The sequence below is a fragment of the Cephus cinctus genome, unplaced genomic scaffold, assembly GCF_000341935.2.
Source record: "Cephus cinctus unplaced genomic scaffold, Ccin1 Ccin1_scaffold0215, whole genome shotgun sequence".
NCBI classification, from domain to species: Eukaryota; Metazoa; Arthropoda; class Insecta; order Hymenoptera; family Cephidae; genus Cephus; species Cephus cinctus.
The window spans coordinates 1896835-1909422 of NW_014332933.1; the positions used below are offsets into that span (position 1 = coordinate 1896835).

Below are 12588 nucleotides of genomic sequence, written 5' to 3' on the forward strand. Positions count from 1 at the left end.
AAAAAAAAAAAAAAAAAAAAAAACATGGGTACGAATATCGCGATTTCCTGAGAGACTCGTAATTCTCGCAAGGCGCGCCATAGAGAGTCGGTTGTATATTTTCTGAAAGGACTTTCGCATAATGTGAGCTTTATGGTTATATACAGTTTTGATGCAATCGTATGCATTCGAGTGCATATATCATTCACCAGTTAGTCCGCGAGGTGACTGCGATATTTAACCACGACAGGTTAAACGTGCCTAATAACAGTTGAAACTCGCAAAAAGTTTGCAAAAAGGACAAAGCAGCGTGGTGGGAGGAAAAAAAGAATAGGGTATACAGATGAAAGCAGCGTGGCGAGACTCGTCGCCATTAGCGTTACAGAGTCAAAAAAAAAGGTTGGAAATAGAGTTTGAAGTCTCGTTGAAGTTTTAGCAGACTGCGCGAACTTGCTCGTTAAACAAAAACTACAGTCATTCAGGATCTTTCAGTAGTGAAACTAAAAGAATTGCAATGGCAAATCAGTCGCAGGCAGATAGTCGAGACTATACGAGCGATACGAGTACATATTTATTTTGCGAACGCAAAATATTCGTTAAGCAACGCGATGGGATCCGAAGGAGGGTAAAAAATGTATGGGAAAAAAGAAAACGTGGAAAAACCGAGAAAAAAAATAATGAAAAAAAGAAAAAAAAAATTGACAAAAAAAGAACACATGAAAAGCGATGTTAAAGAGTCAGCGTTTTCACCAGACTCAATTATTATTTTCGCGGAACAAACAGCTTCTGAAAAGAAAGGCGAACGAGGGAAAAGGTAAATTGCCAGCGATACTCGTGAACAGGCGAATGAAAACGGTTTTCAATTTCACGATGGTTTCGCGCATTAGCAAACAGGGGTTTGATTATATTCCAAGCGATATTTCATATTTCGAGTAAATATGTTATATACTCGAAAGCGTAACGTAGTCGTTAATATATATTTTTTCCTTTCTCGTCTTTATCTGTTCTACGTGAGGATCGGTGCGCCAGCTGCCAATACATAGGCGTTAGTGCAAAGACACGTATTTGCCCAATGCGTTCTTAAAGCTGATATAAAATGTTAGCCGCGATTACCTCCTCCATGCTGGTAAGTTCGTACAAGGCAGAATCACGTTAAATTACGTTCGCCATTAAAATATAATTAAGTGAATGGGGTATCGTCTTCGTGGAGAAAGTGAGTAATTAGCATAAAAGATTTTCTAGCCGGTTCATTTACATTGGCCAATTTGTGCCAGCCGAGAATCCGTCATGCTAATTAACATCCGTTTACGTTTCGTAAAGACTGTGTCGCCCTGTGTATTGAGAATCCGCGAAGCGTCTGGCCGGACGGTAAGTATAATGCAAGTGCAGCGAGAGCCTCGGTGAAAAGTGGAGTAAGAGCGGCGGGGAACGATATGGTAAAAATAAAAGAAAATTAAGATAGTACCAGGCACGAAAGAGTACAAGGTAATATACTTTGAATAGAATTTCAGGACACCCTGTACACGCAGCATTAGGTGGTACTACTTTGCTTAAGAGGTAGAGGCGAAATTTAAGAGATGGAAAACGAAGCCTCACGCTTCTACGTTAAAGGGCCCTTCCTTCTTCCACAATGTCCTTCTTACGCAATGATAATTTATTTCGGCTATCGGCGGCAACGAATCGCAAATGGGACTGGGTGCGAGTATTCGCGGGTCTAGGTGGGCGAAAACGAGAGACGAGAAGTGTGATTTACTAAGGGGAGGAGTTGACGTCATCGCCGAGTGTTTTATCCAAATAATGGGAGGCCTGGCGTTTACGGGATCGAATTTTCGAACGGGACAAGAGGGACGATGAAAGCGAGGGGATAATAAGGAAAAGAAATGAAGTAAATGTACCGGGTCTGCGGTGATGGGTAGTGAAAAAATTTTTTAAATTCCATTTATAAGAAAAAGAAAATTTCAAACAAATTTGCCACACGTATATATTTTTGGATTTTTCAAAAAAAAATTTACTCATCGCGTAACAAGTATATTCCCACCCTCGAGTCCCGAAAGCCTTTTCCACCACTCGATCGACTTAACGATCCATGCGGATTACGTATACAGGTAGCGGAGCGTAAAGTGCAGTTTTCATGTATGCTGCAAGCGACTACTTTACGAAGAAGAATAGACGGCAGGTACAATTTACGATAGTCGAACGTTATAATAGGGACCTAGTTTTGGGAAGATCCGTTTGTCGTTTTAAAATCAGAAAAAGCACATTTGCCAGATACGAAAGTTTCAAGATCCCTTTTTTTTTTTTCTTTTTTTTTCGTGAAAACTTCCTTCCGCGTGGGTAAACAAAAACATTTGTTTTCAGCGAAATCAACAAAAACATTAATTTCCCACGTTATCAAAGGTTCAGTCAATACGAAATAGGAGGATGGTTCTCGTGCGGTAATTGCATTGTAATGAAAATCTACGTTAGTTGGTAATCATTCACTTTCTTTCGGGACGTTGACGTAGGGACGGATTCAACTTACAACCCTTGCAAATTAGACGCGTCAGACGCAACAGGGTCCGTGAGACAATTCGTCCAGCTCCACCCATTGCTCAAAGGGGCATTCACTACACGTTCCTCGGCACTCTTAATGAATTCTTTAAATTAATTGCGTGTCTAACAGAGGCGTCGGATGCTCCGACTGTGTTAAGAGCAAAAGAGGGTTGGAGGGTCCATGGTACGAGTGTAACAGGGATGCCAATAAAGATCCGTGTAATTTTCCCAAAATTGAAGCAATATACGAGAATCGTGACGCTGACAAGAGATTAATCTCGTTACTTGAGAAAAATTGCCAAAACTATACGTCCTGCAAATCAGAATTTTTATTCGCCGGTACAATAAAAACAAAAAGCCAAGGCACTAGGGATAACGAGTCTCCGCGAGTTACGGATAATAATTTTTTTCCCCCGTCGTTAATAGGATTATGTACAGCCGACAAAAAAAATTCAATTGAACCCCTCCCAATCCGGAAGCTTATCGCAAATCTGGTAAATACGGAATTCAATTGCAAACTGGTAACGTAAAATGAATAAACGCAATTCAGTTGCGAATACCTGCACAAATTGAGTAGTCAGTTTTCACTAAGAGATAAAAAATTTTTTTTTTAAAGTCAATCCTGACACTTAAAAAATCATCGAGTTTGTCTAAAAGTCAATGTTAAGTAATGCGAACAATGATTTTACTGGCAAATTTAAAAAAAAAAAAATTTTTTCTTACTGTTTGCAAAAAAAATTAAAATTGCACGTTCAATAGATGAAACGACGCGACAGCGGTTTCTGTCCGCAGAAACTTTATTGAAGCTTGCATAATAACAGAATGACAGAGTAACGACAATAGTCCGACTTACATACGTGTAACGTTCATTACGCGCCAGACAATCGGGGACTTCACGCGGTTTATTAAAAATCATATATCCGCTCCAGTAGATTGTACCACACGTCATGCATGATAGGTGATGGATGTTGGGCGACATTATACATACATACGTATATAAACACATATGACACAATGAATACGCGGCCATTGTTGCTTAAGACACATGATTACCTATAAGACGCACCAGCTGCGTTCTCAGTTCGCCATAAGAAAAGCTCAAGGGGACAGTTCAAAGATGCCTCAAGATCAATCGGAAGCTGCAGTCTTGGCTTGCAGCTTAGAAGTGACGTAATTAAATAAAATTAACCAAAAACAATCGTCCTCCCTCTGTACCTCGAGTAACGTCGATTAATCGAAATCGAAAAAAAAAAAAAAAATCGATCGATCAATGACGTAAGCAGAGACTCGTTAAAGTGTCCCCAATTAAGAGAGAGAGTCGAAAGTCCATGCTTTACGACTGGACTAAATAAGTTTCCCTGTCAAAGGCAGTCCGGCGCGTGGACGAGCCTCCCACTAAACAGGGCTAGGGGTAAACAGCCGTAATTCTACAAGAGACATTCCCCCGTAAGTATGCAATGAGAACTTAGGTTTCCTCGAGCCACCCTCCTCGCAGTCGGGAATACCTTGAATCAGTGCGAAGTCTCTCTAGTATCCGCATATTTCGAATTTGCCGCGCATATATTTCTTTTTTTCTTTCAAGTCACCAAAAATACATCTACGTACATGTTGAGTGGGAGAGGAGTAAAAAAATCATACGGGTCAATGACGAAAAAGTTCAACAGAGGTCACTGCGTGAACGCGCGTTATTCAACGCTCGCGTCGATTACAACGTGTTACGTTACAATTATTGTCCCGAGGATTTATGAGATTCGTAACGAGGAGGTGCAGGTGAGCCTTGTTCACCGTGCGGCAGCCAGAATGGTACTGAGCCACGTCCTTCCTCTACGTCCACCCCCCATGCTGCTCCCCCACCCGGTTCCTTCCTTCGACTCCCTCATCAAACGCGCATCCACCCACGCAACTGTTGCTCCCCCTTTTCGCCCCGGTAGCCCTTACACACACCTCGGACACTCCTCGCTACAAATATCCTAGTTATTCTCCGAGTCTCTTTCTCTCTCACTCTGCTTCGGTACTGGCGGCCCCTTTACCAATCTTACCATTTTCACAGCGGCTAACGCGTTAGTCTTGCCGGATGATTAGCCTCTCAAACCCTCGACGGTGTCCCGAACGATTGGTCCAGGGACTCGGGAAATAAATGTCCCCCGCACCAAAAGTTTCCAGACGTATTTACAAGGCGTGCCTGGAGACTCCAAATTATGCCTGTCCGTCTGCTCGAATATCTTGATACGAATTGGCCTTCTGAGGTACTCGGGAATTAAACTTGCTGTCCCGCCGGTACTTCGTTATTGCTGGTGCAGAATCACCGAGTACCGGGTCTCTTCGAATGGCAAATAAAAATTCGAAAGGTGGTAAACGCGTACGAAAAAAAATTTTTTTTCATCAATTTTCTTATCTTCGTACCAGACGAATAATCTTTCGAAACAGGCCCTTTTAGGCCGTGTTTTATGATACTGTTGACTCGTCAATCTGAAAGGCGGTTTAGCTTTACGCGACGGATCGTGTTTCTAGATGTATTCCTTAAGCTCTTACCGCTACCGCGGGATGATGAATCGATCAGCATCCCTTTTAGACTCGATATACACGTCGACTCCGTGACACAGAAAACTATCTCCAAGCTGATGCGTACCCGCCTTTATCTTTCCAGGCGTGATCGAGACCCAGTAACACGTGTATTACCATACGATTTTTATATTTCCTAACACGGTAGGGAATCATGGAAAATCATTTTTTTTTTTTTTTTTTTTTTTTGATATCCTTGTAATTTACATTGCAATCCGCTATAAGAGAGCTAACGCGTTTTCCCGTAAAATATCAAGATAATAATATAATGACGTGACGTCAGTAAAATTTACAAGATACATCTGCACGGTACAACTTGATCCTGTAATTATGAACTTTTAGTAAATGAGAGTCGGTGCTCGTCGCCAGACGAGGTATCTTTGAACTAGTAGAAGTATTGCTGAAAACTTCAAAGATGCAGTCGTTACGTTGGCTGCCAGAGCCAAGAAAGTTCACTCTGGAGTGTGAAAGCCCGAAACGTTCAGCCAGAGGAAGGAAGGGAAGAACAGAGAGAAAGAATGAAAATGGACTACGTGCCCTCGGGAGGTTTTAGTACTTCCCGCTAAGGAAGCTATAGCTCTTGACAATCCTACTATATATATCTGTATATACCTAGTTCCTACTGACACTCTCTTAGCCAACGCTCGATTTTACCTCCACCGAAGAAACTTATAATCTTTAAGAACACCGACCAACAATCTACCGTTTCTACAGCACGGACCCCGCGTATGAACCTGACGTAGAAGCAGCAATGGTTGTTCCAATATTTACGCCAGACATTATAGTACAGGTATATATGTCTTTTCGTTTAATAGTAGAAAAAAAGTTCAAAGGGTACCTGAGATTAGATTGTAAAGAAATCTGGTAATATTTTATGGTCATGGCGGTAAACATGGGCGGACGTATTACGAGCCAAAAATTTCGTGAATGCACGTAATTTCGGCAAATTTCTACAAAAGCAGAAAATTTGATCCGGCAAAAGAATTATTTTCGTAAGTAATATTTACGTCGTTATTCAAAAATTAAATAAATTATTTTCTTACGGCGAAAGATTTTAAAATTCAAATTACATATGCATAGGTATAATCAAGTGGAAATACGGAATATAAGTACCAACCTAGTAAAAACCGTCCAATCATTCGCGGCAGATACGAATATAACAGGGACGCAGAAGTTTCCGCCAGATAGTGAAAAGTCGGCTTTGAGGTTAGGAATTCATTGGAATTTATATTCCAAGCGTGCAAGAAGTCACGCGATAACGGTGAACGTACGCGATATCCGTATATCGTTGATATTCAGTGGTTTCCCTCGTTTTCGTTATATAAAGAGCAGCGAACTTCCTGGGAGCGGAGTTAAATTGTCTGAGGGAAAAAAAAAAAAGTAAAATAAAAAATGTTACGTCAAATTCTGTTTGTCCTGCTGATCCACGCGCTGCTTCGCGCCGTCGTAGCGAAGAACGCGACGCCAGCTGATAACTCGAGGAATTTGATATTCACCACGGAGGACGCACTACCGGCCAATGAATTGGTAATTTAATCGGCTTATAACTTCGGCAAGTCTCGATTGGGTCATCCAAACAATTGGATTCTCCATCCTACGTATACGGAGGCGCGAGTAAAGCGAAGCGATGTGAAAAAGAAGAAAATCACGGATTTCGCGAGACGATATTAAATTTCAAACTTTCCCGCCCTTCGAGATCCTCGCTAAGAAACTCGAAAACGAGACGACGTATTTTCATTCACGTCGCGAGAAACACAATTACGGCTGAGCTCCTACGAATAATATTGATCGTACGAACTTGACTAATTAAACGTTCCTTTTTACTTTGTTTCAAGTCAAGATTAACGGAGGCCGATGCGGAAACGCGATTCATCGGGGATCTCGTGATTGGCCAGAGACAACAGGAAGAAACGCTTTTCTGGAGATCATTGGAAATTGACAATCCTACCAACGACGTTTACGGTCAAGAAATCGCCCTTGCCGTTACGAACGGTGAAAAAAAATTTTCAAAAAAAAAAAAAATTTTCTTTCCCCAAAACTGTTAAAATTTTTAATTGTATTTTTACAGGTGTCATTCACTACATCAGTGTTATCAATGATCGCGGCAGTTATGCAGTCGCCTGCGATCGACCCTACGCGCTTGGAAGTTCTAGAAGCAGTTTCAATATTCGCGTAACGCCAAATAGTCACAGTTACGTAACAGTAGTCGTGGGAGCACATTAAATACACGCACGATAACTTATACGTTCTCCAATTTGTCGAAAGTTAATAACCATATGTGTACAAGTGTCATTACAAATTTTATTACCTTACCGTACACACGGATTGTTCGAAACGGCTTACCTGAAAAAAGAAAAAGAAAATGAAAATGTTTTGAGAAAACGAAAATTTTATGGAAAATAGAAAAAAAAATAAATCAATATAAAAGACGTCATTAGAGACGTAAATAAAAAATAATACCCCCCCTCCAACACCTCATGATCATCTCATCCAGTCCCCATCACTGTTACAGCATCCCCATCTCCCGTTCTCTCGATCTCATATTCGTCCCAGAAAAAGATAATCACTCTCGGCATAAAGTTAGTATTTTCTCTTTAGGATGCTCTGTTATCTTTAGTACAAGATCGTCAGAGTTTATTATCCCGATATCGAAAATTTCTCGAAATTATCAGTTATCGCTTTTCCGCGATGTCGATGATTTTCGATAAGATTCGTGGAATCAAATTTTACGAAAAAATTTACAAGACGCAGATCATGGTACGTGTATAAAAAGCGAGACGGCAATTAAAAAAAAAAAAAGAAATCCAACGAACCACACAGCAATTCAGATCGTCCCACCAGGAGGTTGTAGATTAGCCAAGTATACCGTACGCGGGAGAACGTGCAACACCGTGCGGGGCCAATTAGCGTACAGCAGCATCACTTAATTAATTAATCGCGATCCACGCGATAGCTACTGGCTGGATTCTGCGTAAAAGCGTGGATGAACTTTCAAATAAGTCTAAGGCACAGGAAATTCCCAGTATGTCGGAATAAACAATTCGAAACTGTACTTGCACTTTCATAAATCGAAATCTAATAGAGTAATTAATTAAGCTTTTTTAATTATCCCGGATATTGCTGTAATTAAAGATCCACCCGTTAAATACATCGCCTATCAATTGTCGATCCCGATTAATTCGTATGACCCGACAATGAAAAAATTCGCTGTTGAGCCCGATAACACGGTCTCAAATTCACGAGGAATATTCACGTAAATTCATGGTACCATACTATACGTATATGTATATTTCATGCTAAAATAAGGGGATAGCAAGGAAACTGCCGAGGCTGGGATAGCCGAATCGATTTGTTATTAAAGCGACGAGAAGCAATTGCTCCGAGTAGAATGAGGGATGTGGAGTGTGATGACATCGTGAACTGGAAAGGATTAGCCGTTGGGAAGTTCGGAGAGGGTTTAGCGGAATTACGTCACGCCTTATTACGGAAATAAACACCCCAGTAATTTAGCCACCTCTTCTGGCAATATCTCAGTCCTCGCCCTCGATTTACCTAGCGCGAACGTATAATATATCTACAGTACGTATATATACCTATACTTACCGTACTGTAACGGCAGTGTCGGCGTTTTGCCTTGTTTCCAGAGTAATTCAACGCGATAAAAGTCTATATAAACGTAGCCGAGGCGCATCGCGCTCGATTTCCCATAGACCTTGGTTAGAGAGTAAGTTTGTAGGTATAGGAGAAAGATTGAGCCGGGTAAAGTAAAATTGTTAAGAGAACTTTAACGTTGTTAACGCGAAGCGAAAACCACGTGTTCTGTGTTCAAGGTACAGACATGGGAATCACGTGGGACATTACGAACGGGCTGTGTGGAATTAATGAAATTACTTCGAAAAGTATAATTTTATTCGTAATCTATTTTTACAGAATTAAGTTGAAGTAGAAAATAAAGATGACAAAAAATTCACCAAACCGCCTGGCCAATATCGATTCTCGTGAATGCCAAAAGCACAATGGCTTGTGTATGCTATTTTATTAATTGATAATACGAGATATTTCGATAACGCCCATTCGTATAATGCGGATGACGTATCATTCGGTAATAAACGTTTGAGCATAAATTAGCATAAATACCATTGGGTTTAGTTGTATATCTGCACTCGCTGGTTCCGGCATTGATTACAGCCTGGAACGAACATATCCGCTTCCCGCCTTTACTATCAGTGATAACGCTCTCGAAAATTCGTATACCAATTCCTACCACTAATATTCTCGTATAAATAGAAATTTAAGATAGAATGACTTTACTTTGAATATATAAAAAAAAAAAAAAAAATCTCAAGATATAACACGTGCGTTCTAAAGTCTTCGACTACTGTCATGTGTGTTGACATTTTTTCGAATTTTTTTTTTTCCTTCACTCTTGTCCTAACCAAGAGTCACGAGCGCATCCCGTACTCGGATAAACTTTCTTACGAGCTTCTTTATAGACACATCCTCCTTTTTCCCGAGAGCATGCCAGTGGCTAACTAAAGAGAAACTGTGCGCTATTTGCGGTCAGAGTATATGTAATACATAGATATACGAGTGCGAGCTGAAAGGAGGTGAGAAAAAGGTAAGCTAAGAAAAGTTATACGAAACACACCATTGGGAGATGCCACGAAGGATAGACAAGAAATAAGAGTACGGACTATCCCGAAAAGTGTGAAGAATCCTAAAGAAATTCTTTGCACGAGACATTTATACGGCACAAGAGCACTTTGAGGTTAGGATCATTAATTTGAATCGTGACCGATCATTTTTCACGTACGTCGCGTATACTCCTTCGAGAAAGTAACGTACGTCAAAGTATGGCTACTGGTATACATTGAAATTTCAAATTAGAAAAAAAAATGAAGTATCCGAAAATTATTTTCAACGATGCAAATGCAAAATTTCCACGAGCATAACACTGGTATATATACGGTTAAGTGTATCGCAGTTATAATCCAATGTAACGCCTTTAGGTGTAACAAGAAATTAATCCAACCCCTGGAGCATTTCTCCGGAACGAATCGGTACGTTGAGATTTCGACGTAAAGTGCAGTATCCCAGGATTCCATTAGCGAACTGCTGATAGACGAGATGATAGTGAACCAGCATCTCCCACGCGTTCTGTACTAGGAACATTTCTCAACCCCCTATAGTACTCAGCCCTATCCATCTGGACTCATCCCTTCTATCTACGTAGCTATAGATACTCGAAACGTACCCGGGTACTCTACCCTACTTGCACTACTGTTAAAAACTTTCGACACAAGGCTCGCGCAGCGGATCCAAGATTAAGCCGGAGTCTTTGCACTGGTTCCAGGACAAATTCCCAAGTGCGGATAGTCAAATAATGTCTTTGTCGTCGTTCCAGGTAAGGTCGGTCGTACGTGTAAAATGACATATAGAATCCACGTATGACGTCACGCGAATCCGAAGTGCGCGAACGAGACCGCGTCGACCCGAAAAGATAAAATGATGATTTCGCGTAGTTTGATTTCATAAAAAATTTATTGTCAAAGATAAGTTTCCCATTAGCCGAAGATCGAGCGTGGAAAATGTTGGGGGTCGAGGTACGAGGGGAAAAAAGAGAAAAAAAAAAATTGTTCCGTTATCTACAACAGTTACTTCTTATCAATCGTAAAACTTGCCTCGTAACTCTGACCGTGAATTCGATGAAGCATTTCTTGCACCTCCGTAAGAGATTTTCCTTTGGTTTCCGGTAAAATGAAAAACACCGCGGTACTACTGACGAGCGTGCAGACGGCGAATATATAAAAGATAACCCCAAGACTCATACTGCGCAACAATTGGGACATGGTCATGACCATGATCAGGTCGAAGGCTCCACCGCATATGTCTGCGAGACTGGCGGCAACGAATTTGACTTCCGTAGGAAAGAGTTCAGCAACGACGATGTAGGGCAAAGTGAGTATGCCCAGGAAGACGGCCATGTAGTAGCATCCGACGCACAGTATCGGCAACCATGTGAAACTAGTGACGTCATATCCGGCGTCAAATAGAACGAAGAAGGTGGCTAGGATTACGAGGACCAGGCTCGTCAGGATTCCCGACACGATGTAGAGCGGTCGACGTCCCACGCGGTCCAGGAGGCTGCTGGCCAGCATCACGGAGACCAGGTAGAAGCAGTCGGTGATGATCACAGCAAGGGCAGGATCGAGCGGGACCTCGGCCAGGTTCAGGATCCTTTCGGTGCAGTTGCTCACGACGAGGCTGCCGCTGAACTTATTGGCGAACTTCATGAGGACGACGATGAGAATGGACCTTCGATTGACGCGCGTTGAAAAGAGGGTCGGAAATTTCTTATAGGAGCAGTCGGCGCCATCGACGTAATTCCTGATGTCCACCAGCTCCTGATCGATCTCCTCCTCGTTGTAATAGGGTCTGAGCTTGCGCAGGGACACCAGCGCCTTCTCCTCGTGACCGTTTTGCGTATCGAAGTAGGGACTCTCGATGATCTTGAACGAGCCCAGGATGAAGAGGCCGACCGGTATCAGGGCGATGGTGCTGAGGTCGTTCATAGTGGCAAAGAGGCTGCAGCTGTGCACGAGGATTTCGCCGAGGGCCAGCATGGCGCAGAGGAAGGCTGAGATGGCACCGCGATACCTTTTGTCGGCCAGCTCAGCCAGGTAGAAGATCGACGAGGTGATCAAGATCCCGGTACTGACGCCAGTCAGTACTCTTCCTATGCAGAGACCCCCGAAGGAATCCTCGATGGATAGTACCAGCCAGCCTACGGTCATGGGTACCGTGCCAAGGAGCAGGGCCTTCTTTCGACTGATCCTGTATATGTACAATGGATTTATCACGTTGATCATTATACTTCCGATCAGGTAGCTGCTGATCACCCATGAGAATTGGCTGTCGTTCAGCGAAAGCTGGTTACTCGCTGGCGACGTCCATCCAACGGCGAATCCGACGGACAATATCACCAGACTGGCTGACGAATATGAAATAATGATAATAATAAAAGAATGCTCCACGTGTTCACAGTCCAGGACGCCTTGAATTCTTACCAGTCACGGCAGAGTACAATTGCCAGAATGGGAAGGTGGACGGAACAAATTTAAGTTTCGATATCATCTCGCGATCCGATCTGTACCGACGGGTAGAAAATATCGAGACCGGTATAACGATCCACGGCCGATCCTATTCCTCGTGGAGAACTAGTGTAACTGTGAGAAAGTTCGTTCTCAAGAAATACAAATGTCATTATCGGCCAGATTATCAGTAGTTACGATAAAGTCATCTATATCGATTCGATCCAAGTATTTCCGATACAGATGACTTATCCGCGCAGAATTATTTTATATTTAAAAAAAAGGGTGCCAAGTCACTGTGGCGGTTTTAGAGGTACCGGTCTCACAAAAAGTTTTGAACTTGATTTCTGATGCCACGTGGCATTCCACGAAAAAGGACCCAACTTGGTGGAGACGAATCGCACGGAAGTCATCTGACGATCGA

The 12588-nt window shown here is 42.2% G+C and overlaps 3 protein-coding genes across 9 annotated transcripts in view; 1 reads left to right on the top strand and 2 right to left on the bottom strand.

Moving 5' to 3' along the window:
• Nucleotides 1-7414, top strand: part of LOC107265070 — a 21613-nt gene extending 14199 nt beyond the window's left edge. The window contains exons 1-3 of one of the 2 annotated variants that reach the window (XM_015734067.2): nt 6453-6600; nt 6909-7065; nt 7142-7414. In XM_015734067.2, the coding sequence (XP_015589553.1) occupies nt 6466-6600; nt 6909-7065; nt 7142-7296 (447 nt within the window). In that variant the 5' untranslated portion in view covers nt 6453-6465 and the 3' untranslated portion in view covers nt 7297-7414. Of the gene's footprint in view, nt 1-6452; nt 6601-6908; nt 7066-7141 lie in introns of those variants that run through there. The other variant, XM_025082548.1, reaches the window with a different exon arrangement.
• Nucleotides 1-12588, bottom strand: part of LOC107265051 — a 67638-nt gene that overhangs the window by 44470 nt on the left and 10580 nt on the right. The window lies entirely within an intron of this gene.
• Nucleotides 10728-12207, bottom strand: LOC107265060 (facilitated trehalose transporter Tret1). The gene is made up of 2 exons (XM_015734054.2): nt 12141-12207; nt 10728-12064 (listed from the first exon to the last, which is right to left on the bottom strand). Exons 1-2 carry the CDS (start codon nt 12205-12207, stop codon nt 10728-10730), a joined length of 1404 nt encoding a protein of 467 aa, XP_015589540.1.

Bases quoted from the DNA above. Each gene is read 5' to 3' on its own strand.
- LOC107265060 (XM_015734054.2), bottom strand. From the start codon at position 12,207: ATGATATCGAAACTTAAATTTGTTCCGTCCACCTTCCCATTCTGGCAA. The intron at 12,065-12,140 runs GTAAGAATTCAA...CATATTCGTCAG, and splicing joins ATTGTACTCTGCCGTGACTG to CCAGTCTGGTGATATTGTCC.